The following is a 26,786-nucleotide window of genomic DNA, read 5'->3' on the forward strand; positions in this document are numbered from 1 at the left end:
TAAAAAGAGGCCTGCGCTAGTGTGAGCGCGTGATTTTGGTGTGCACAGGGCCATTTTATACTGCAGCTGAGAAAACAGGCTATTTTTAATGGGGCATTAAATGGACGTGCGCTAAAATGAAAAGTAGTGCGTGGCTATATATTGCCGGAGCCCGTACCGCCACCCATTCACTTGGCATAAGGGCTGCTGTGCTGCTGATTACCACTCGGAACTCCCCCTGCAGTAGAAAACAGAAAAATATTTTCTACCACTGGAAACAGTGTGCACCAACTTCGGAATTACCACTGGATGCCCATGCTACCCCAGCGGTAGTGCCAATTTGGCGCGTGTTAGCCCCACCATTGCTTGGTAAAAGGGCCCCACTGTTTGGTATACTTGCATACATGGGTGTATATGTGTACATGTGGAGGGGCATAATCAAACGCGAACGCCCATCTCCATGGGCATCTATGTCCGAGAACGGGTACGTGAAGGGGCGGGACAGACCGTATTTCGAAAAAAATGGGCGGCCATCTTTTTTTTCGATAATACGGTTTGTGCCGGCCAAATGCATCGAATGTGTGCGGATTTGAGCTGGGTGGTTTCATTTTTCAGCGATAATGGAAACCGAAGGCGCCCAGCTCAAAAACAAACAAATCCAAGGCATTGAGGCATGGGAGGGGCCAGGATTCGTAGTGCACTGGTCCCCCTCACATGCCAGGACACCAACCGGGCACCCTAGGGGGCACGTGTAACAATTTAAAATAAAAAGTAAAATACCTGCCAAGTCCATAGCTCCCTTCCTTTGGGTGCTGAGCCCCTCAAATCCCCCCCAAAACCCACTGCCCACAAATCTACAACATTACCATAGCCCTTATGGCTGAAGGGGGCCACCTAGATGTGGGTACAGTGGGTTTTGGGGGTGGTTTGGAGGGCTCCCATTTACCACAAGTATAACAGGTAGGGGGATGGGCCTGGGTCCACCTGGGTGAAGTCCACTGCACCCACTAACACCTGCTCTAGGGACCTGCATACTGCTGTGATGGAGCTGGGTATGACATTTGAGGCTGGCATACAGGCTGGCAAAAAAAGTTTTTAAAGTTCTTTTTTTTTTGGTGGGAGGGGTTAGTGACCACTGGGGGAGTCAGGGGAGGTCATCCCCAATTCCCTCTGGTGGTCATCTGGTCAGTTCGGGCACTTTTGGGGGGCTTGTTTGTGAGAAAAAAGGGTCCAGAAACTTCTCGCTAAAAACGCTTTTCTTTTTTCCATTATCGGCCGAGGGTGCCCATCTCTGCTCGGCCGATAAACACGCCCCAGTCCCGCCTTCACCACGCCTCTGACATGCCCCCATCAACTTTGTTCATTCCCGCGACAGATTGCAGTTGAAGGTGCCTAAAATCGGCTTTCAATTATACCGATTTGGGCGCCCACCGGAGAAAGGCGCCCATTTCCCGATTTGGGTCGAAATATGGGTGCCCATCACTTTTGAAAATAAGGCTGATAGTAACATAGTAGATGACAGCAGAGAAAGACCTGTACGGTCCATCCAGTCTGCCCAACAAGATAAACTCATATGTGCTACTTTATGTGTATGCCTGACTTGCTATATAGAATCAGGAGGATGGTGCAGTATATCAAAATAAATGAAAACTTGAAACTACTCTAGCTCTATGGGTAGCATAAGTGCTCATTCCAAAGTGCATGAGCTTCTACAGATCTGTACAAACACTACTCTAAGGGGATCTTTTACAAAGGCGCAGTAGTGTTTTTAGCGCTTGCTAAATGCTAGACACACCCTTAAGAATATATGGACATCTCTAGTGTTTAGCGCACGCTTATTTTTAGCGCATGCTAAAAAGACTAACGCGCCTTCATAAAAGACCCACTAAGATAGGCAATGTTTATAAAATAGCGTTTAGTGCTGGGATCCGCTGCTAACCTTAGCTGCGAGTATTTACAGCAACTGAACTCTCTTGTAAATCCTCACCTCTAAATTAGGCGTGGATCCCCCTTATTCTACAAAAGCGTATGTAAATTGCAGAAATGCCCCTGATCCTCCCGACCGCACCCTCTTTTTTGGAGCCTCGTGTAAATTTTACAAGTGGATGTCAGCGCGTAAATATGCATGGGTAAATTTAAATTAATCCCTATTAGCACCAAAAATTATTAGGGCCCATTTATCAGCACTAATTGGCTCATTCTTCAATTGCAATGGTCTTCTTGCTGGCTGTAAAGAACAAATCATTAGAAAACTCCAAACTGCCCAAAACACTGCAGCCAGACTTAGATTTGGAAAAACAAGATACGAGAGTGCTAAACCTTTAAGAGAAAATTTACATTGGCTCCCTCTTAAAGAAAGTATAACTTTCAAAATATGCACTCTGGTACATAAAATAATCCACGATGATGCCCCGACTTACATGTTAGACCTTATTGACCTACCATCCAGGAATGCTAAAAGATCAGCACGCACTTTCCTAAATCTTCACTTCCCCAGCTGTAAAGGTCTAAAATATAGATTAATACATGCATCCAGCTTTTCATATTTGAGTTTGCAAATGTGGAATGCTTTACCATTTGACCTGAAAATAATTCACAACGTAATTAACTTTCATAAGGCACGAAAGACTCATCTCTTTAACATAACATACAATAAGGACTCATAATTGGAACCGTAATTCACCATCATTTACTTAACAATCGGATTATTTTCTCCCTATATTGTATTGTTTAACTTTATTATGCAATCCATGTTCAATTTATGATACCAATTGTATGTTTTCCCTTTTCCACCTGACTGTTTATGATATCATCCATGTTATATATATATTACTAATTGTATTTGTTCTCTGAAATGACATGTCATGACGGAAAATTGTAAGCCACATTGAGCCTGCAAATAGGTGGGAAAATGTGGGATACAAATGAAACAAACAAACAAATAAATAAATTGCACGCATGACCAAATACACACATGCAATTTTGAGCACCATATATAGAATTGGAGGTAAATGCATGACCGGGAGCCCTGCCTATGTCCCGCATGCTCCGCCCCTTCCCCTTGCAAGTACACGCTTTATAAGTTCATATCTATTTGCAGGTTAGCACTTAGGTGGCATACACACACATAAGCGTACACACACACACACACACACATATCTGCTAGAACTGTAAACATTAGTACCTATGCTACAGAATTGCCCTTCATGTGCTTAAAGCAATTTACTAAAAAGGCCCCTTAATCTTCTAAAGGTTCTGGTGTTTCTATAAAACCTAAACATGCTATAGGAACTGAATTGGAGAAGAATAGAAATTTAAAAATAAAACAAAACTTGCTGAACAGTTGCACAAAATCTTTTTAATTGTAAATTATTCCAAGATGATTTACAAAGCAATAACTTGTATTGAGAGACTTCTCTTGTGTTTTCCCAATATATAAATAAGAAGCTGATAGCAGTGCAGCTACCACTGGGAAATGTACAAGAGCAGCACACAACCTCTGGGCATTTTGTGCAATGACAGGTTCTGAGCACTTCCAGTATCTTCTTGTCAAATCTGCTCCTGGCACATAAAATTGACTTATCCCAGAAAGAATCTGAACAACAAGATGTAAACCGTGATACAGATCAGCAGGGTTTAAAGTTCTTTTCTGTAGTTTGCATGGATTTCAGGATTGATGTCAAAGATCAGGTTCAAAAGTTCTGCCATCAGCCTTTCCTTATTCTGCCTGTAGCTGCTAGAAAGGGTTTGGATCTTGTCTGCCGTTTGCTCTTCCACTTTCACGGCAAGGTTACCTTGAGAGCCCATTATCTAAAAAAATAAAAATAAAAAGTCAAACATTGTGAACAGGATAAAGGATACATCAGGGTATTGTCTGTTATAGTCCGATCAGAAAACGGACCTTCCAGTTTCTAGTATAAACACTGTGCAAAGCTTTCTAAATGGTTTCTGAAGGCAAGACTTGAACCTGATAAGACATTAGGGCTTATTTCACAGGCCTAACTCAGAGCGCGGCATGAAGAAAGTAAATCTCGCCTGAAAAAGATGGCCTTGTTTTTTACTCTGTCATTTGCACTTGGCATTTGTGTTAGATTCTTATGTCTGAACTGGTCAGGGATCACTTATGACTGATGGATTTGGCCTAGCTTCAGCACATTAATGACCATTATATGTGACTTCTGAGACTGAGGGCCTGGTTTATAAAATACACAGAAAATACAGCCTCAACAGGAACCATGGATTTTTTAAAAAACTTTTCTAAGCAATTTTATCATACAATTTGGGGCTTATTTTCACAGCACTTAGATTTACAAAGTTCCATAGGATACCATGTAACTTGGTAAGTCTAAGTGCTTTGAAAATTCGCCTCCCTTGGTGTTTGTTTCTTATCTGGTTACAAGCCAGATAGCTATAAATTGTGCAGTTCAGTCCCCCACAGAAGCTAAGTGAAATTCTGAGAGACGGCTTAGAAAATTCTCAGCACTGTTTTGGAGATTTGGGGGGGGGGGGCAATTCTGTGGCATGTTTGTATAATTTATCAAATATTTTTTTGCTGCTTAATATGCAAAAAATTAAAGAGATCCACTTCATTAAACACTCTTTTAAGTGGGTTGACTTAGGGACCCTTTTACCAAGCTGCTGCAAAAAGTGGCCTTAACGCACCTTTGTGCAGATTTTCCTGCCCACTGAGGTCATTTTTGCCACAGTCATAAAATGGCTGATTTTCCTTTTTTTTTTGTATTAATGGCCATGCGCTATGTTGCTTTTAGCTTTCACTTCCGGTGTCATGGAAGCAATGGATGTCAATGTATAAGGCATTGTGACTTGCCAATAGTTACTTGGCCACCTGAGGAAGCTAATCGCAAAGTGAAATGATGAGCCCCGTTGGGCAAAATTGTAAAAGTTAAGTAACATTATGTATTCAAGCAACTGCCTAACACCACGCTTTAAATTACTCTTTAATGGGATTTTTTCAACCCCCATATAGAGCCTTTACTCACACACAAGTGGAGTTTTCAGACCGGTGATAACAACGGAGTCAATTGTGCGCTGGCATTGAGTGCAATTATCACACTGCTGCCACGCTGTGACTACTGAGGTTGTTTCTCCACTTTAAATAAGAAAAAAGTGAAGTTTTTCACCCGATACCAAGTATTTTGAAGAAGACTGTGCTAGTTAAGCACATTTCAGCTCATTGTGCCATTACATCCTCTGGGTTTATAGAGATTTCATTCAGTTTCTCTGACTTGTCAGCTTTGAATACCATTTCTGGCACTGGTATCTTAAAAGAGGACATGTGGAGGGGCATAATCGAATGAAAACGTCTATCTCCATGGGCGTTTATCTCCAAGAACGGGTCCGTGAAGGGGCGTACCGAACCGTATTTTCGAAAAAAATAGACGTCCATGTTTTATTCGACAATTTGTGAGCTAGGCGTTTTTGTTTTTCAGCGATAAGGGAAAATGAAAGCGCCCAGCTCAAAAACGAATAAATCCAAGCCATTTGTTCGTGGGAGGGGCCAGGATTCGTAGTGCACTGGTCCCCCTCACATGCCAGGACACCAACCGGGCACCCTAGGGGGCACTTTTACAAAAACACAAAAAAAAGTAAAAGAGCTCCCAGGTGTATAGCACCCTTCTCTTGTGTGTTGAGCCCCCCAAATCCCCCTCAAAACCCACTGCCCACAAGTCTACACCATTACTATAGCCCTAAGGGGTGAAGGGGGGCACCTACATGTGGGTACAGTGGGTTTGGGGGGGTTGGACGACTAAGCATTAAGCAGCACAATTGTAACAGGTAGGGGGGGGGGGATGGGCCTGGGTCCACCTGCCTGAAGTCCACTGCACCCCCTAACAACTGCTCCAGGGACCTGCATACTGCTGCCAGGGAGGTGGGTATGACATTTGAGGGTGAAAATAAAAAGTTGTGAAACATCATTTTTTTGTGGTGGGAGGGGGTTAGTGACCACTGGGGGAGTCAGGGGAGGTCATCCCCGATTCCCTCTGGTGGTAATCTGGTCATTTAGGGCACTTTTTGGGGCCTTATTCGTGAAAAAACAGGGTCCAGGAAAAGTGCCCTAAATTCTAGCTACAAACATATACTTTTTTCCATTATCGGCGAAAGGCGCCCATCTCTGTTCGGGTGATAACCATGCCCCAGTCCCGCCTTCACCACGCCTCCAACATGCCCCTGTCAACTTTGTACGCTTCCACGATGGAGTGCAGTTGAAAACGTCCAAGTTCGGCTTTCGATTATACCGCGTTATTCGTTTTTGTGAGATAAACGTCCATCTCCCGATTTAGGTCGGAACTTGGGCGTTTTTCTCATTCGATTATAAGCAGGATGGTAACCCTATGTAAATAGGACCCATGCTTCAAAAATACCAACACGAGATATTTTCAGATCCCACCTAAAACACAACCTGAAACCACCACAATGTTGCAGCTTTCTGACAGCCTCTCTGTATGTGTAATTTAGCACCCTGGATCTCATGACAAATAGAGTGAAAGCTTGAGTCTTGTATTCAAGTGTAGGTGTAGGTGTGAATCTGAGCAAGTTCATAGAGAAGCCAAAACTGAAGTTAAATTCATAGGCTGCAGTTTTTGTGCAATTGATCCCAGATACTTCAGTTACAACACCTAAAAGTAAGTTGATGCATTGTTGTAATTTCTTCTGTGTTGGTATGTTTTTAACCTGAGAGGATAGAAAATGGTTTTACTTCTTATGCATGGTGCATCTAGATTTTGTGGTATTTAGATGGTACTGCACCTTTAAAAGTTCTACCTGCCTTATGTTTGACAAATAATTCAAGAAATCGCATTCAGAAAAAGTGTTTACCATAGAATGCAGTAAAGACAAGATCCCAGGTTTCCTATGATTCTATGATCAAAGCTCCTTGCTGTGGAATCACAGGGAAGTGACCTCTCGTTATGCTGCCATCAGTCCAAACCACACATTCTTGCTGCTACAAGTCAACTCTGTTCACCCCCTGTCCTCGGCTACCAGACCCTCCTTGAATTTGCTAGTGCTCTGCTGCACTGCTCTGCTTGCTATTACTGACCTTTGTCAAACCAGCAGTATTTCCTCTTCTTTTTGTTAAACTGAGAAAACTGGAAATATGATCAGAACCACATGTCTCTAAGCTAGTAAAGAGGATGCCATGCTAGTAGGATCAAGATGGGGAGGAGGAGGGTAGGTGAGGTAGGATGAGCTGTTTGTAGAGGGAGAGAGGAAAGGAAACTGCAGTGGAAGGAGAAGGGGAGGAAATGCACAGAGGCCAAAAGCACCAGACTAGACAAACGTGGAGGGAAAAGTGGAGACTCGTGAAGAAAGGGACTGATGGAGGTGGAAGAGTATACTGGAAAGATTAAAAGAAGGGGGTAAAGGGTAACTGGATTTGATATACTGCTTACATATATTATATGCAGATACTTCGTCCCTTGTGGGCTCACAATCTAAGTTTCTGCATCTGGGGCAAAGTGACTTGCCCAGGGTCACAAGGAATCACAATGAGAACTGAACCCAGTTCCCCACTGCACTAACCATTAGGCTACTTCTCCACTGCCATAAAGAGAAGAGAGGATGAGCAGGAGAAGCAGAAACTAAAAGGTAAGGAGAAATTAAGATAAGCGAAGGGCAGTGGCGTACCAAGGGGGGGGGGGGGGAGTGACGGTCCGCCCCGGGTGCACGCCGCTGGGGGGGGCCGCACGCCTGTCGGCTCTTCGTTTTCATGCTCCCTCTGCCCCGGAACAGGTTACTTCCTGTTCCGGGGCAGAGGGAGCATGGAAACGAAGAGCCGACAGGCGCGCGGCACCCCCCCCCCCCCCCAGCAGCATGCACCCAGGGGGGGTTCTTTCGCCGGGGGGTCATGCTGCACCCGGGGGGTTATTTCGCCAGGGGGGTCACGCTGTTCCGGGGGGGGGCACTGGCGGGGCGCATCAGCGATCCGTCCTGGGTGTCAGCGCTCCTAGGAACGCCACTGGAGAAGGGAAAAGAGAAATAATTGGAGACAGGATATCACAGAAGTAGAAGGGGATAATGAAAGATAAAAAAAGAAATTAAAGAAAGGGGAAAAAAACAGGAAGAGAAAAAAACTAAAACAGGGGATAGTGGAACACCTTTTTGTTTGGGGGGGCTGAAGCTCACCCCTAAACCCAGTCCTAAGGTTCTCCCTCAACCCCATCATTTCCTCTTCCCTTCCCTTCCCTACCATTCCATAGTCCAGCATCCCCCATGTCCCCAGCTATGGCATCCAGCATCTCTGTCCTTCCCTACCTCTCAAACCCCCCCACCGTGGTGTTTAGCATTTCTCTCCTTCCCTACTTCTGAGCCCCACCCCTGTGATCTCTAGCATCTCTCTCCTTCCCCATCCCCTATGCATTCCATAATCTTTCTCCTTCCTTCCACTTCTCCCACTCTCCCATGAGATGTTCCGCATCTTAACTGTCTCCCCCCAGTGCAGTGATACTCAGCCAGCCTTACAGAAAATGCACCTTGGCAGGCCAGCGTGGGCCTTGAGCATCTGTGCATGCTAAAGGCAGATCCCACCTCTTCTGAACTTCCTGTTTTGGACGTGGGGGCTGAAGCCAGCAGGCCTTGAACATGTGTGGATGATAGAACTGAAAAATGAACTTGTGGAACTATTGTTAGAAATATGTAATTTATCTTTAAAATCAAGCATGGTACTGGAAGATTGGAGGGTGGCCAATATAATGCCAATTTTTTTTTAAAGGTTCCAGAGTAGATCTGGAAAATTATAGACTGGTGAGCCTGATGTCAGTGCAGGGCAAAATGGTAGAGACTATTATAAAGAACAAAATTACAGAGCATATTCAAAAGCATTGATTAATGAGACAAAGCCAACATGGATTTAGTGAAGGGAAATCTTGCCTCACCAATCTATTACATTTCTTTGAAGGGGTGAACAAACATGTGGATAAAGGTGAGCTGGTCGATATTGTGTATCTGGATTTTCAAAAGATATTTGACAAAGTACCTTATGAAAGACTCCAGAGGAAATTGGAGAGTCATGGGATAAGAAGTAGTGTCCTATTGTGGATTAAAAACAGGTTAAAATACAGAAAACAGAGAGTGGGGTTAAAAGATCAGTAGTCTCAATGGAGAAGGGTAGATAGTGGGGTTCACCAGGGGTCTGTGCTGGGACCGCTGCTTTTTAACATATTTATGAGTAGAGTGGTGTGGTAGCCGTGTTAGTCCATTTTTAAAGGTAATCAATAGAAATCAAACAAAATAAAACATGGAAAAGAAAATAAGATGATACCTTTTTTATTGGACATAACTTAATACATTTCTTGATTAGCTTTCGAAGGTTGCCCTTCTTCGTCAGATCGGAAATAAGCAAATGTGGTAGATGACAGTATATGTAAGAAAAACTTCCAAGCATTTCATTGACAGTCTAACAGGGTGGGGATGGATAGGAGGTATGCATGGGAACATCAAAGCATTGCAAAGATAGTCTAACAGGATGGGGTGGATAGGTGAGAGGAGGGTGATAAACATAGCAATACAACTTTATGGTTTATAATGGGCTAGAAAACATATTTATAAACGATCTAGAGATGGGAGTAACTAGTGAGGTAATTAAATTTGCTGATGACACAAAGTTATTCAAAGTTGTTAAATCGCAAGAGGATTGTGAAAAAGAGGACCATACAAAACTGGGAAACTGGGCATCTAAACGGCAGATGACGTTTAATGTGAGCAAATGCAAAGGGATGCATGTGTGAGAGAGGAGCCTGAATTACAGCTACGTAATGCATGGCTCCACACTAGGAAAGGGATCTAGGCGTCATTGTTGATGATACATTGAAACCCTCTGCTCAGTGTGTAGCAGTGGCTAAGAAAGCAAATAGAATGTTAGGTATTATTAGGAAAGGAATGGAAAACAAAAATGAGGATGTTATAATGGCTTTTTTTTCGCTCCATGGTGCAATCTCACCTCGAATATTGTGTGCAATTCTGGTTACTGCATCTCAAAAAAGATATAGTGGAATTAGAAAAGATACAGAGAAGGGCAACAAAAATGATAAAGGGGATGGGACGACTTCCCTATGTGGAAAGGCTAAAGCGGCTAGGGCTCTTCAGCTTGGAGAAAAGACAGGTTAGGGGAGATATGATAGAGGTCTATAAAATAATGAGTGGAGTGGAACAGGTAGAAGTGAATCGCTTGTTTACTTTTTCTAAAAAATACTAGGACTAGGGGGCAGGCCATGAAGCTAGAAAGTAGTCAATTTAAAATGAATCGGAGAAAATATTTCTTCACTCAACATATAATTAAAATCTGGAATTCGTTGCCAGAGAATATAATAACAGCAGTTAGCTTAGTGGGGTTTAAAAAGCATTTGGATAGCTTCCTAAAGGAAAAGTCCATAGACCATTATTAACATGGACTTGGGAAAATTCCACTGCTTATTTCTAGGATAAGCAGCATAAAATGCATTGTACTGTTTTGGGATCTTACCAGGTACTAGTGACCTGGATTGGCCACTGTTGGAAACAGGATGCTGGGCTTGATGGACCTTCAGTCTGTCCCAGTATGGCAATACTTATGTACTTATTACAAATGAATTTAGATTGATGAAGATATAAGGTGATACACCTACTTCCAAGTTCACCTCGGAAGATCCATATTCATAGTATCTAATCAAATGTTATTAGATTACTAAACAGCTGCATTTTTAGCATTGAACAGTCGAAACTGGTATGTAGATGTCTTACACATAAAAATTAGCACCCACATTATCGAATAACCCTCTAAGTGCCAAACCGCCACAGGGACAGTAAAGTTGAAACAGGGGTGTTCCTTACAAATGAGGAACCCCAGTGTCATGACGTGTGAGCCCTTGTGCTGATGCGGAACCTCTAGATGCCTGTATATAGATGCACCGTTATAAAATTACTTCCTTAATGTGCATTAAAGCCTAGGTTAAGCATCAAGAGGGGAATTCTATATATGGCAATTAAAGTTACATGCGCAATTTTAGGTCATGGGCATTGCTAAAGATTACACGCACTGTTATAGAATGCGCCTGATCTCTGCCTAAATAGGCATGGGCATTTATACCAGGTTTTAGTTGGTGTAAGTGGCCGCATCTAAATTTAATCACAGGGATGGTTGTTATGTGTATTCTGTAAACCGCGCCTAACTTAAGGTTTATAGAATGGTGCTAAGTGCATTTTTTTCAGTGCCATGTGTAGAATTCCTCCCCTCCCCAAACACATTTTAATAAACAGGCCCCTATAAGCCCTATTTTGTACAGAAAAGGGATGTCTTAATTGTGATATTCACAATTTGCAGTTTATTTTATAAAAGGCTCACTGAACATGGAATCATTTGTAACAAAAAAAAATAATTTTTTAAAATATATATTATATAATATAAAACTGTAGGAAAACTGTCAGTAATTGGGAACATATCTAGTGGGAATAACCAGTTTCACAAAACAACATGTCCAAAAGAATAGTGTCAACACTTGAGTTTTTGTTTGTGAGAGTGCCGGCACTTACAAGTGGAAGTAGCCGATTTTGCCTCCCTTGCCCAGTTAAACCTTTTTGAGTATTGACCTCTAAATGATTACAAACATAGAAGTAAAAAAAAAAAAATGTCCTCACTGTCCCTTCCCAGCCTCAACCAAAAGCCTTCCAAGAGTTTCTAAATACTAAAGAATTTGGTTCTTGGCAGTGGCGTACCAAGGTGGGGGGGCGGTGGGGGCGGTCCGCCCCGGGCGTCGGCGGGTGGGGGGGTGCTCCGTCGTCTCCTGCTACCACCCTGTGTTTTTTTTTTTTAATCCATTCAGCGAGCGACGCAGGCAGCGCCTCATGTCTGCCCTGCTGTGTGCTGTCAAAAAAGAAAATCGCTTTGCCGGCGTCGGGCCTTCTCTCGCTATGTCCCGCCCACTTTTGAGGTAACTTCCTATTTCCTCGAGGGCGGGACATAGCGAGAGAAGGCCCGACGCCGGCAAAGTGATTTTCTTTTTTGACAGCACACAGCAGGGCAGACACGAGGCGCTGCCTGCGTCGCTGCATGGATTTAAAAAAAAAACGCAGGATGGTGGCAGGAGAAGAGGGCTCTGTCGCTCTCCACGGAAGGGAGGAGGGGGCTCAGATGGGAGAAGGGAATTGGGGAGGGGTGAGGGGAGCTCAGAGGGGTTTGCAGAAGGGAGAAGGGAACTGGGGAGGGGTGGGGGAGCTCAGAGGGGTTCGCAGAAGGGAGAAGGGAACTGGGGAGGGGTGGGGAGCTCAGAGGGGTTCGCAGAAGGGAGAAGGGAACTGGGGAGGGGTGGGGGGAGCTCAGAGGGGTTCGCAGAAGGGAGAAGGGAACTGGGGAGGGGTGGGGGAGCTCAGAGGGGTTCGCAGAAGGGAGAAGGGAACTGGGGAGGGGTGGGGGGAGCTCAGAGGGGTTCGCAGAAGGGAGAAGGGAACTGGGGAGGGGTGGGGGAGCTCAGAGGGGTTCGCAGAAGGGAGAAGGGAACTGGGGAGGGGTGGGGGAGCTCAGAGGGGTTCGCAGAAGGGAATTGGGGAGGGGTGGGGGAGCTCAGAGGGGTTCGCAGAAGGGAGAAGGGAATTGGGGAGGGGTGGGGGGAACTCAGAGGGGTTCGCAGAAGGGAGAAGGGAACTGGGGAGGGGTGGGGGGAGCTCAGAGGGGTTCGCAGAAGGGAGAAGGGAACTGGGGACGGGTGGGGGAGCTCAGAGGGGTTCTCAGAGGGGAGAAGGGAACTGGGGAGGGGTGGGGGAGCTGAGAGGGGTGCTCAGAGGGGAGAAGGGGATTGGGGAGGGGTGGGGGTGCTCAGAGGGGAGAAGGGGTCTGAAGCTGGAACTGGGGTCCGACAAGGGGGCAGAAGGGAGAATGGGTCCATGCCTGGGGCAGGTGGGAGAATGGGTCTGGGGCTGAAAAGGGGGGTTGCAAAGCATGTGGATGAAGGGGGCTGGAACTGGGGGCTGAAAAGGAGGGTATTTGGGATAAGGGGGCTAGTGCTAGAACTGTGGGCTGAAACGGGGCAGGGGCTGAAACTGTGGGCTTTAAAGGGGACAGGGAGAACTGGCTGGGGCTGAAGCTCAGGACTGGTGAGAGAAAAGGGCTGGGGTTGAAACTAGGGGCTGAAAAGGGGACAGGGAGAAGTGGCTGGGGGCTGAAGCTCAGGACTGATGGGAGAAAAGGGCTGGGAACTGGTGGGATAGTGGGGCTGAAAAGGGGGGCTGGTGGGAGATGTGGGCTGGGGCTGGAACTAGGGGCATGTGGAACTGGGGGCTGAAAAGGGGGGGGCAGAGAGAGAGGGGACAACAGACCCTGGAAGGAAGTGGGGAGCATGAGGGAGGGCAGACCCTGGATGGATGGGAGAGGGAGGGCAGACGGATTGAAGGGGCAGAGAGAAAGGTCAGATAGTGGGTGGAAGGGGGAGAGAGAAAGAAGGCAGACTGGGGCAAATGGTGGATGGAAGGGAGAGAGAGGGCAGACAGTGGATGGAAGGGGCAGAGAGAGAGAGGGCAGACACTGGATGGAAGGGACATTAGAGAGGGCAGACACTGGATGGCAGAGAGAGAGCAAAGACAGATCCTAGATGGAAGGGAGACAGTGAAAAGAAGATGAGGAAAGCAGAAACCAGAGACAACAAACTGTAAATATATATTTTTATTATTTTGCTTTAGGATATAGTATTGTAGCTATGTTGTTTATAAATAGAACATGTAAATAAGGTAATCTTTTTATTGGATTAATTTTAATATATTTTGACAACTTTCAGAGAACAAAACCCCCTTCCTCAGGTCAGGATAAGATACTGTAACAGCACTATACTGTACTGACCTGAGGAAGGAGATTTTGGCCTCTGGATTTCTATTGATGGCCTCTGGAAGCTAAATGTATTAGTCCAGTAAAATGGTATTATTTTATTTTCTGTATTTGTTTTATTTCTATTTGTTAATTTGTAAAGTGGTGATTAGTATTTGTTAGTTTTTTCAAATTTACATCTGCTGTCTTTATATTTAGCACAATACTAGGGGACATTTTCTGTTTCTGTGGTGTTGCATTGTATGCAGAGTCTGGCATCGGGGGTTCAGTTTAATTTTTGTCTAAATAGAAAGTTTATGATTACTTATTCTATAGTGGATTAGGGTGTATCTGTGTTTGTGAAAAAGACATGGCTTTCGGTTGGCATTGATCGACGATCTGTACTAATCTGTCTGTTTTCGTTTTACAATAGGTGAATTGATGTTCTAGTGCTCACTGTAGTGTTTAAGATGCTTTCCTTTTCCTTGTGTGACTCGTAGAAATGACTGCTTATGGTATGGTAGAATTGCTCTATAGGTCCTGAGTGTTTTGTATTCTCGGTATGCCTAGTACTGGATTTTGGGGGGGGGGGGGGTGTTAATAAATGACCGGCCCCGGGTGTCAACTACCCTAGGTACGCCACTGGTTCTTGGGGAATTTCCAGAGGATCGGCATTCCACAGAATTGGACTACAGAAGCTAAAAACTGATTACCTTGTGGAGGACAGTTTGAGTCCAATGTTAGTTCAGTGAGAAGAGACAGCTGGGAAGATCTCAAATTATGACCCAATGTGTATGGAACAAACAGGTTAGTCAAATAAGAAGGACTTAAATGACTGTACAACAATCAAAATCTTTAACTTTCATCCCCCACTGAATGGGGAGCGAGTGCAGCTTTTCCAAAATCAGGTGATTCATAGCCTCACCATCCAGTATTGTTTCCCTCCTTGGCTATTTCACACCATCAGACTCACCGAAGATTGTATGCGGCGGAATTCGTTCTCTCTCTGGAGCTTATATTGGTCTATATCTGCCATGGCTTCATCTTTAGCTTGCTTTAGTCGCTTTCCTTTACCTGAACAGAAAGAGACATTAGAGCAGTCCTTGGTTCAATTACAGTTTAAGAGTATCCAGAGAAAATTTGCTAATGCAATGTGATGTTTGACACATTATCATGAAGAAGCATTTAGAGTTATTTAACATTCATCCCTGCCATTAGCAGCTTCATATTCTACCCTAGATCTTGGTTTCTCTCAGGACAATATGTCCAAATGGGTTAGTTGTGCACATATTGTAACAGTAATGCACCTCACTCCTTAGCCAGGGTATGTGGAGTGTGATCTCGTCTCTCAAATTTACTGCTAGTGCTTGTCCTAGTACTTGTATTATGCAATAGAGAGCTTCCTTCTGGAGTTCATAAGATGCAACATGGATAGTGTTTATCTTTCTGCCCTCTCTCAGGTATAAAGGTACTAGTTACCTGTAACCTGGAATGGCCAGGACTCCCGGAATTATGATGGAGAGACAGAAAGACACAGAAGGCTATAGTAATATGAGAATAATCAGTAATTGTTTATTGCACTTACCAATCAGGAATACAATTAGAATAAGTAATATAATTAATTAATTCTCATATGAGACAGCAACCGGGACACAAACGTGACCTCTGACATTAGCTCTCTGATTGCTTCTGTCCATGATTCTCTTTTTATGCCCTTTTCTCCCATAGACTAGTATTGGAAGTACAAAGTTCTTCATAACATATTTGCTTATCATAAGTAAGGTCAGTAAGGTTATCCTACTTTGCAAAAACCATCTTCCCTGCAACCAAAGTTATGTCGTCTTCATTATCTGCTTTCATGATCAGCAGCAAATTTCCCTTATATTACTTCATTCTCCTGCCACACATATCTCTGTTATGACTCCATATCTGCCTGTTTCTACAAAAGAAGGGCAAGCTGACATGAGATTCAGATTTTTGCGTAATTCTTATTATTTAGCTTCTCAGTGACTCTTAACCTGTTCATAGCCTGTTCACAGAGGCCTAGCTTTACTCATAATTCTCAGTTACTGTTGTAAAGTTATTTTATGGTTCATGACCTGCATGTCCCATATAAACAATAGGCAACTTGAGGATCTTCTCTCTCTCCATACGATTCACTGAGTAATCGCTTTGGACCATATAAATCACATAATGGTTTCTTTTGCAAAGACAGGTGTGATCCCAATCAGGAATTGGTGCTCAAGGTAGAAATTTAGGAGGGTGCCCCCAAAGCACACTGACAGGCTGTATCTTCTTCAACTTTGAATAGGCTTGGGGCCTAGGGCAATTGCCTTGTTTGTACACCCCTGATCCTGAACACCTGGATGGTCAGCATTTGGCTCAGATACTCTGCTGCTTAGAAAGTGATAGACAGAGATGACAGGATAGGGGGAGGAACAGGTAGTTGCAACTCTCCAGAGAGAAAAATTGAGGGGTGGGGGGCAGTGAACCAAATGAACCACTATATCCAATAACAAAAGTGATTAACCCAAAACAAGAACTGACATTTTTCTCTCCTGTAGAGAACAGATTGGAAAACGAACGAACAGACCCAAAGTAGCAGAACTGGTGAGGAGAGCTAAACCTGAAGGATGGAGAAGGGCTGTATTTTACAATAATCAGAATAAGAGAAGCAATGAGACACTACATAGAGTTATCTAGCTGAATCAAATCCCACTTGTGAAGACGTGATGCTGTAAGATCTATATGCTCTGATTTTATAAGACTTTACAAAGATGCGCTAGCGGTTTTAGTGCACATGAAAAATGCTAGAGGCACCCATATATTCCTATGGGCATTTCTAGTGTTTAGCTCCTGCTAAAAACACTACCACGCCTTTGTAAAAGATCCCCCAGGTTTCCTAATCTGGTAAGGGTGCGACCTAAATCGATCTAATGTCTAACTCATGCTAACTTCTCAAAAACAGTAAAAGAATATTACACAACATGCAAGGAAGAACTATATTTTACTTCCTGCTTTCTTGAGTACCTCTTTCTCAAGTCACTAATTTGTCTATATTCAAGGCATTTCATCCTCTAAGATTCCAGAAGGACAGAATAACTTGTGTGCACAGCTTTTCATCTACACTTTATTTTTAAAGTACTCAGTAGTAAGAGTGTGTGATTCAAAGGTCCCTAGCGATCTGTCACTTCTAGGCAGGACAGAAAGGGGGAGTGGGATTGAGTGGCTGTAGAACGCTAGAGCTAAGAGAACAAATGAGAGGGAAGCAAACCACAAGGAAGTGAGAAATGTGGCATGAGAGGAGGAAAAAGAAATGTTGATGTAAAAAAAATTATTAATCTGAAAAAAGTAACATTAAAAAAAAAAAGAATAGTGCTAGTCTGGTTGTTCAGGTGATAAATGCTTTCTGGAACGTCCCTGCAGGGCCAGCCCAAGGCAAGATGCCGCCTGAGGCGGAGCTAACAAGCTGCCCCCCCCCCCAAGGCCGAGATGCCGTCCCCGTCCTTTCGTGGCGTTTTACCTCATGGTGACGTTCCAAACCTGGCAGCGATTCCCATACGCTGCCCTGCCATCGTGACACCCATCTCTTCCCTTTACTGCAGCTGCGTGAGCCTCTGATGAAATAGGAAGTTCAATCAGAGAGGAAGCCAGAGTAAAGGGAAGAGTTAGGTGCCGATGGCGGCAGGGCAGCGAATGGGAATCGCTGCTGCTGGGTTTGGAATGTCACCATGAGGTAAAACGCCATGAAGGGGGAGATTCTGCCCCTCCGAGGTGCCACTCCTGATGAGTGCCGCCTGAAGCCCCTGCCTCAGGTGGCCCAATGGTCGGGCCACCCCTGGGTCCCTGATTTAGTCCCCTGGTCAGACCTTACATGACCTGGGTCAGTTAAGGTAGGTAGAGGAGGCTAAAGAGGAAGTGTGCAAACAACTGGGGAAGAGAGTCATGGTCATTGCTTAAGGGTGACACCTAGTGGGTTTATGGTTGCAGGGCTGCAGAAGGGAGCATGAACTCCTGCGGAAGACTGTCACGGCAGTGACTGGACTAAGTGTGCTGGAAGATATAAAACAGTGGAAGAAATTCCTGGGTAGTTGCATGGTGTTCTATCCCAAATCTAGTTCCAACTGAGTTAGAAGTAAAAAGAAGCAGGACGACTGTCAATTCAGAAACAATATTTACAGAAGTGAAAATAAGAATAAAAACGGGATCCTTTTCAGTCAGCTCTTGGCCATGCAGACAGATTTCCAAAGGAACTTCTGCTATAGTTTTCCTTTGAAAATGACTCTCCACTGGCACTGGTTCACAGTGATTATGCTGTATACATTACATGTGCAACGCAAGTGGGTTAAAGTATATAAGTACATAAGTATTGCCATACTGGGAAAGACCAAAGGTCCATCAAGCCCAGCATCCTGTTTCAAACAGTGGCCAATCCAGGTCACAAATACCTGGCAAGATCCCAAAAAAGTACAAAACATTTTATACTGCTTACCCCAAGTCCATTTAATAATGGTCTATGGACTTTTCCTTTAGGAAGCCGTCCAAACCTTTTTTAAACTCCGCTAAGCTAACCGCCTTTACCACATTCTCTGACAACGAATTCCAGAGTTTAATTACACGTTGAGTGAAGAAAAAATTTTCTCTGATTCATTTTAAATTTACTACATTGTAGCTTCATCGCATGCCCCCTAGTCCTAGTATTTTTGGAAAGTGTAAACAAATGCTTCACATCTACCCGTTCAACTCCACTCATTATTTTATAGACCTCTATCATATCTCCCCTCAGCTGCCTTTTCTCCAAGCTGAAGAGCCCTAGCCGCTTTAGCCTTTCCTCATAGGGAAGTCATCCCATCCCCTTTATCATTTTCGTCGCCCTTCTCTGCACCTTTTCTAATTCCACTATATCTTTCTTGAGATGCGGTGACCAGAATTGAACACAATATTCGAGGTGCGGTCGCACCATGGAGCGATACAAAGGCATTATAACATCCTCATTTTTGTTTTCCATTCCTTTGCTAATAATACCTAACATTCTATTTGCTTTCTTAGCTGCAGCAGCACACTGAGCAGAAGGTTTCAACGTATCATCAATAATGACACGTAGATCCCTTTCTTGGTCCGTGACTCCTAGCGTGGAGCCAGGATCTCAAAAAGCAATGCCTACACTTGTTTTCTCTGGCCTTGCCTGACCCTGTCAACCCCACCCTCTATCCCCACAGATAATAATAATTTTTACCGAGGTGAAAATAGCGATCGGTGCTTGACTGGGACTTCGGAGCATCTTCCTGTAAGTTGCTTAACTCTCCATTGCTTCAGGTACACACTTACAGACTGATATTCAGCAAGCACTGAGCGAGAAGTTATCAAGGATTGGTAAAAGGCGAACTTTATCACAGCAGTCACCAACCTGCAGTATCTCTGTGGTAAAGGACTAATGCTGCCTGCGAGCAACCTCGGATGAAGATTAAAAAATATATATTTTTATTGGTCAACCTAGAACTTGCATGCAGCTTCAATCAATAGACCTGGAAACACTGGGCTGCCAAGCTGCAGCCTGAAGCTCCTGGGTTGCAATGTGGAGGGGCCCAATACCAATTTAAAAACAGTTGGAAATAGGACCCTTCCAAACAAAATGCCCCTTTTGAGCGCCCCCAACAAGTCCACCCCACCCCAAAGCGACTCTCCCAAATCATCCCTCCCAACCTAACTAGCTCCCCCCCAATGGTAGCCCCCACCATGAACTATCCCCTCCAAGATCTGAAACCTCCCCAATACCACCCCCCAGGCCTACCATAATGAAGTGCTGGTGAGTAGTAGTCTGGGTAGGAATGATGTTGTAATCCAATATGGCGCTGGTGACTCCTAGTGGTTGTCTTGCAGTATTACCACTGGGGGGTGGGTGGCATCTTTTTAAATAAGGTCATCTTTTAGCTGGGGCTATTTTACCAGCTATACTGTGGCTTGGAGAAATTTGTGTGTATCTGTGTTTGAAACTGGAGCTAGACTGAAATCCATCTACTCTGAGCTCAAATCCAACTATTTGACACAACTGTAGTCTTATCAATGATTGCAGCCATTGAAAGCATTTGTTGTAGACTGTGTCCGTCCTGATATTATTATAAGGTTATCAGGACATTTAACTGAGAAATCAAGGTATAGTTGAGTGCTGTGTGTAATTTTCAGCAGATTCTAAAAATATACTGTTGTCTTTCACATTTACAAATCCATAGAAGATTTGATCTGTAGGTTTATTATAAAACTCCTGCATCTGTATCCTATCATACAGAACAGCTTTAATAAACTTTATGGAAACTGTGAAACAGCTGGTGTGTTAAACACAAGCACCTTTTCAGGTGCCCTCCTTCGGCAGATGCAGAGTCTATAAAGCATAGCATATGGTGGGATTCATTAAGCATTTTAAAAAATATATTTAAGCATAGTTAAAAAAATGAAATGTATGAACATGGATGAATTATAGTACTGTTTAAAACATTTTAGCTGTGTAGAGCATGGTAGCAAATTTCTGTAAAATACATATTACAACACATTCCCAGTTGATAGATTTTTCAATTTCCTTATTCTTTGGTTATACAGTTTCTTATTGTACTGTACAGATTTTAAAATATTTGAGTCTTCCTGTCACTTCCTTCACCTTCCTTTGCTTGGGTGCTGGTGGATCTGCATAAGGGTTTCTTTCTGATTCACACAGTTTGCTCCACTCGCCAAACCTTAACCAAGCAAAAAGCTTTCTCACTGCTGTCTTTACATGGCTCCAGTCTCCCCCTTAAGATTTTGTAAGGTGGTCTACAAATGTCATAAATAAATAAGCTGCTTGTTGACATCAAATTCAGTCTTCTACTCTTCAAATATCAAATTGGTTTGGAATAGTTGGGGGGAGTTTACAGCAAAATTGATACCATTCCTGGGGCAGAAGGTTAAATGTGGGTTTGTAAATAATCTGCAGATTCAGATGAAACTGGGCCACCCACTGTGTAATATGGGGCAACCCATAAAGGGCTCCGTCCTTTTTATAGAGGAGATTATTTATAGTTTACTTTGAAAGATGCTGTTTTAGTACTGCCCATGCCGGTTTGGCAGGATGCTGGGCAACTCCATCTGCTGCCTCCCAGGTCACCGGCAGTAGCTGCTGCTGGGATCTAGTGAGAACTGCCTGGTAGCTAGTTCACTCTGCCACTAAAGGGATAAGGGACTAGCTGTATTTAGAGGTAAACATCAGAGCCAGGAGGTGTAGGGCAGACAAGAAAAGAGGACAAGACATATGTTTTATTTCTTTACAAGCAAAAAAAAGTCTGTTTCTCCAAAAATGAAACGGGCCCTAGGAAGGCTCTCGTCTAAGTGATTTCTCGTCTCTCCCCTGCCCTCCCCTCCGTGTCCAGCGATTCTCCCCTGCCCATCCCATCCATGTCCAGCGATTCTCCCCTGCCCATCCCATCCATGTCCAGCGATTCTCCCCTCCCCTCAATGTCCAGTGACTCGCCCCACCCCACCTGCCCGCCCTCTTCTCCCACAACAGCCCTCCTTTCCTTCCATTTTACCTGAAGATGCAGCAGCGTCAGTGAAAGCGGCAAGCTCGGCTCGCCTCCAGCCTTCCCTTCTCTCTGTGTCCCATCCTCCTCTGATGTAATTTCCTCTTTCCGCGAGGGCGGGACACTGAGAGGGAAGGGAAGGTTGGAGGCGAGCCGATTATGTATATGTCATTTGCATACGGTTATGAATCCAGCCAGCCAGCCATCCAGGGATGCAGATTGACAAATTATTATATAGGAGATCAAGGAGAAAGTATACACTAATATATTGTAAAAGAAAGGAATATGAAATCAGAAGAGACTTACCAGTTTGGATTGTATGAGGTTTTTTTTTTTTGGTTTAAAATCATTTTTGCATTTAAAAAAAATGAATTTAGTGAAAACATATAGGACTCCTTTTACTGAGCTGCGGTAAGCAGTAGTGCGTGCTTACTGCAGCTTGAAAGGGCTTACCGCAAGATACACTGAGGCGTCCTGCGATCATTTCTGAATGTGCACACACAAACCACACACTAAAAAGTATTGTTTTCAATTTATCCTGGGAGGGGGCATGTCTGATGGTGGAGAGCGAGTGTTTCTGTGCTAGTCAGTTAGCGCATCTATATTGCCGGTGCTGATTGGCGCAGGATTAGCGCATCAGCCCTTACTGCCTACAAAATTGGTGGAGGTAAGGGCTCACATGCTAATTTTTGTTAATGGCTGTGTGCTAATGACAATATTAGCGCATGCCAGAAAAGAATGAAGGAGAATATTAGCACATGACCGTTAATTTAAAAAATATGGAAAAGCAGCTATTTCCCAGCACAAGTAAAACCAGAAAGACCTATGTAAGGGTGCACTAAGACCTCTTTTTACCGCAACTTGGTAAAAGGGGAGGGAAAGGAATGGGACCTGATATACTGCCTTTCTGTGTTTTTTGGGGGGTTTTTGCAACTACATTCAAAGTGGTTTACATGGAGGGGTGTAATCAAACGGGGCGCCCAAGTTTTCCTGGGGCCGTCCCCGTGAAGGTGCAGGGAAATCTGTATTATCGAAACAAGATGGGCGTCCATCTTTTGTTTCGATAATACGGTGGGGGACGCCCAAATCTCAACATTTAGGTCAACCTTAGAGATGGTCGACTTAAATGTTGAGATGGTCGACCTTAGAGATGGTCGTCTCCGGTTTTCGGCCATAATGGAAATTGAGGACACCCATCTCAAGAAAGACCAAATCCAAGCCCTTTGGTCATGGGAGGAGCCAGAATTCATAGTGTACTGGTCCCCCTGACATGCCAGGACACCAACTGGGCACCATAGGGGGCACTGCAGTGGACTTCACAAATTGCTCCCAGGTGCATAGCTCCCTTACCTTGAGTGCTGAGCCCCCCAACCCTCCCCAAAACCCAGTCCCCAAAACCCACTCCCCACAACTGTACACCACTACCATAGCCCTAAGGGGTGAAAGGGGCACCTACATGTGGGTACAGTGGGTTTTAGGTGGGTTTTGGAGGGCTCACATTTACCACCACAAGTGTACAGGTGGGGGGGGGGATGGGCCTGGGTCCGCCTGCCTGAAGTGCACTGCACCCACTAAAACTGCTCCAGGGACCTGCATGGAGCTGGGTATGACATTTGAGGATGGGTGGTGACCACTGGGGGAGTAAGGGGACATCATCCCTGATTCCCTCTGGTGGTCATCTGGTCAGTTCGGGCACCTTTTCACGGCTTGGTTGCAAGAAAAAATGGACCAAGTCGGCCAAGTGCTCATCAGGGACGCCCTTCTTTTTTCCATTATCGGCCGAGGACGCCCATCTCTTAATCACACCCGAGTCCCGCCTTCGCTAGGGTGCCGACATGCCCCCGTGAACTTTGGTCATCCCCGCGACGGGAAGCAGTTGAGGATGCCCAAAATTGGCTTTCGATTATGCCGATTTGGGCGACCCTGAGAGAAGGACGCCCATCTCCCGATTTGTGTTGGAAGATGGGCGCCCTTCTCTTTCGAAAATAAGCCTGATAGTATATACAGGTACTCATTTGTTCCGTTGGCAATGAAGGGTTAAGTGATTTACCCAGAGTCACTAGGCTACTCCTCCACTCCCATAGAGTATTATTCTAAAAAGGTTTTTGCCTTATAGGAAAGAATGGGGAAAAGGTGAGTTTTGAAGACCATAGTACATACTTGTAGTGACAGTGTTACACAGTAGAACCAGGGGGTCAGCGAGATGGGGGTTACTGAAGGGTGCTATTGATGCTGCAACTGTCGGTAGGGGAGGGGTACTGTGGGAAAGAAGTGTTTTGACACCAACCCCTTTAAGGGACTTCTCAGGAGCACCAGCGGTCCAATGCTGCTGGGGTGGAACGCTAGTGCTATCTTTCATGAATAACTCAGCTTGTCAGATTAAATACAAACTGCATTATTCAACATGTATAATAATAATGTTTTTGCATGTATTTGTATGCTTTATATCTTATTATTACTTAGACCATGTTGTGGTAAAACAACATACATTAAGGGAAATTACACATGATTTTGCCATTGAACACACATTATTTGGCAAAACTCATACACCCTTAGCACAGATTAGTAACTAAACGTAGTGATTTGCAGCACTAGAACCAGCTATTTCAATAGCCAAGACATGATGCAAAAACTATGCCTGCCAACCACTGTTCCAGTCTTCCCTCACTCTCCTGCAGAGCAGCAGCAGAAGTGCTATATAAGGTACAGCATTCAGGGCAACACCTCAAGAGACCCGCTCTATCCTGATACTAGTAATGGGCTCTTGCATAAAATCTTAACTAAACCAGGTGTAATTAAGTTAAAACATAAACTGATTGTGGAATTGAATAGCTTGATTTGTGCCTTGACCACCCTTCCACCCTTATGAATGAATGATATCAAATGGCCTCCTTCCATTCAAGTATTCCCACCATTGGCATTGCTATGGGGTGGCACAGGGTAGCACGTGTCATCATAAAAAATGGCTTGCCATCCTAATTTCAGCCATTGGATTCAGCCCAGAGTAGCAATAATCCTGCCTGATTTTAATGCTCATTCAATGCCATATCAGTGCTGCCCCTGTGGTTGGGTTGACCTTCAGCAAATTGCAAAGGACTTATACACCTCAAAGATGGGGGTGGGAGGTGGTAGAGAGAGATAGAAACCGAAACAGAGAGAGACAGAGAAAGAGAGAGACAGACAGAGAGAGCGAGAGACAGAGAGAGAATTCAGACTTCACTCCCACATAGAAAAAGTTGTTGAATATTGCTATCAATTATAATGGTGGTTTTACTAGGTAGCTGAAACTGGCTTGGGGGGAGGGGGGGTTATTATATGCATAGAAAGTCCTGGTGTCTTATATTGCTAATTTAAAAGTGGGGATATGGGGGTATGTGATGTGGTGGTGGGCATACCTAGCTTGCCCTCATGTTGCCAATCTAAACATTATGGCTATAGACACCACTGATCCCTGTCTGACCCCCCCCCCCCCCCCCAAATCAGGCTGCAACTCTCATTGTATCAAATCTTTCACACCCACCCCTTTGTGTTACATTGCAGCCTCCTCTGGAATGACTTATGGTGCTGATCCTTTCCATCCCTCTCCCACTTTCCTCTTTAGGGGTCTTTACTAGGCATATTGGAGGCGGGGGGGGGGGGGGTGCATTGTTAGATTGCCCACTGTACTCCTTTACCCTGCACAGGCAAAGCAGGTTGGAGATTGCAAAGCTTGCCTCAGAGGGAGCTACATCTTGACATGGGGAGTGGGGGTCACATTTTTAATGTGGCCTTTCAGTTGGTTTGTAAAAGAATAGCCATAAATTCACATTTGTATTTGAAAATACACCATGGTTTCAAGCAGTTAGGGATGGAGGAGTAGCCTAATGGTTAATGCAGTGGGATAGACTGCAAAACAGAAGAACAAATCCTCACAAATCAACACAGATGATCAAGCACAGCAAACATGACCACACAAAGTCAGTAATGGCGCTGCCACAATTTGGATTGCAGCACTTGATTGAAGTTTGGAAAGTGGCTACTGAGGAGGGTGTGCCTATAGCAGGATCGCCAACGTTGCTCGATCCGTAACGCTAATGGTGCATATGACATAGAATCCAACAACTCTAATGACATTGGACTCCTGATGCAGGCCAGCTGGCTGAAACACAAGTCTGTGTCGAGTCGTGCCTTGTTTTGATTAAAGTTATGACAGCATCATTACTGACTTTGGTTTTGTTGTTATCTTCTCTGTGTTTGATCATCATTAGTTCCTCCTCCTATGAGCGCCACCCCCAAAATGGCAGTGCCCAGCCTTGCCCAGTGCGTACTATTCAAGGTAGCAAGGGTTCAGGAGGGATCGCAGTCATTCGGCGCTAGACCACCAGGGTATGGGCTGGAGGTTAGGGGAGGCTGAAGGTCCACTGGATCTCCAGCCCCCCTGTGTGGGTGTCCAGGGGGGTTGTGGGGACTTGGGGGGGGGGGGGTCACGGTCGCCAGAGCCATAAGGATTGGAGAGTTGGGGGGGTGTCCACTGACACAGCCCAGGTGGAGAGCTGCATCCTACTGCCCGGCTACTGTCCTGCTTCCCCCTCCTGCCCTAATGCCAGTTCCAAGCTGGCTTAGAGTTTTGAGCTGTAGAGAGCCGTTGTTCAGCGCGCTCTACCAATACTCATGGGGGTGTCAGAATGATAGAGTACACCAGCATACATTTAGCATGCTACTTGCATTGATCTGCTGTGTGCGCTTTGTTCCAGCGCTACATGCGCCTGATCATAAAGCGCAGGTAAATGCAGGCGCTAATTTGGTGCTAATGGCCCCTAGCGCTCACATTTACCTCTGCTCATCTGCCTGCTAAATTGTGAGCCCACTAGTACCTGTCTGTAATATATAAACTGCTTTGGTTGTACCATAGAAAGGCCATAGAATCTTAAAACGTATTCTATTGGGTACAAAATAACCTGGGAGGTAACTGAATTAATTGCAAAAGAAAGTAATCCTGAGGATACCAAACTGAAATAAAATATTGTGTGTGTAAGTGACAGCAGCCGGGGGTGGGGGTGGATCAAGAGGATGTTAAATGAAAGATATTAGGCTTTCAGAAACAGGAGCTGCTGGCCAGCTCGCTGCACACTATCTCTTGCATATACTGCTTATAGCACTGCATGTGATGAATGTTGTAAGCATTAACCTCAGCCTGTGGAATCAGTTTATCTAGATGAGGAAGACACTGCTTGTTGCTCAGTGTTGAGGTCCTCTGTTATTTAAAGCTAGTCAGCACCAGAAAGCCAATCCATTCCCTGCAGTGCATAACATTTCATTATTTAAAATAAAAACTAGATTTAAAAACAATCCTTACGTTTTTTGGCTTCTTCTAGTTTGTCCTTGGCTCGTTTTTCAGCCTGGAGGAGCTGCTGAATTCCCTGTGACTGGCTGGTCATGCTGACAGTTTCTGTTCAGGTCGCCCTTGGAAGAATGAGGTATGTCAGGAAGTTTTA

The 26,786-nt window shown here is 44.6% G+C and overlaps 1 protein-coding gene across 1 annotated transcript; it reads right to left on the reverse strand.

The window, feature by feature from the left end:
- Nucleotides 1-3,317: 3,317 nt before the first annotated feature.
- ATP6V1G3 (ATPase H+ transporting V1 subunit G3) lies at nucleotides 3,318-26,786 on the reverse strand. Its single transcript, XM_030207835.1, has 3 exons — nucleotides 26,648-26,786; nucleotides 14,739-14,839; nucleotides 3,318-3,789 (listed from the first exon to the last, which is right to left on the reverse strand). Exons 1-3 carry the CDS (start codon nucleotides 26,727-26,729, stop codon nucleotides 3,616-3,618), a joined length of 357 nt encoding a protein of 118 aa, XP_030063695.1. The 5' UTR covers nucleotides 26,730-26,786; the 3' UTR covers nucleotides 3,318-3,615.

This window comes from Microcaecilia unicolor, chromosome 6, assembly GCF_901765095.1.
Source record: "Microcaecilia unicolor chromosome 6, aMicUni1.1, whole genome shotgun sequence".
Lineage (NCBI taxonomy): Eukaryota > Metazoa > Chordata > Amphibia > Gymnophiona > Siphonopidae > Microcaecilia > Microcaecilia unicolor.

Bases quoted from the DNA above. Each gene is read 5' to 3' on its own strand.
- ATP6V1G3 (XM_030207835.1), bottom strand. From the start codon at position 26,729: ATGACCAGCCAGTCACAGGGAATTCAGCAGCTCCTCCAGGCTGAAAAA. The intron at 14,840-26,647 runs GTAAGGATTGTT...CTTTCTGTTCAG, and splicing joins ACTAGAAGAAGCCAAAAAAC to GTAAAGGAAAGCGACTAAAG. The intron at 3,790-14,738 runs GTGAGTCTGATG...TTATTTTTTTAG, and splicing joins TCCGCCGCATACAATCTTCG to ATAATGGGCTCTCAAGGTAA.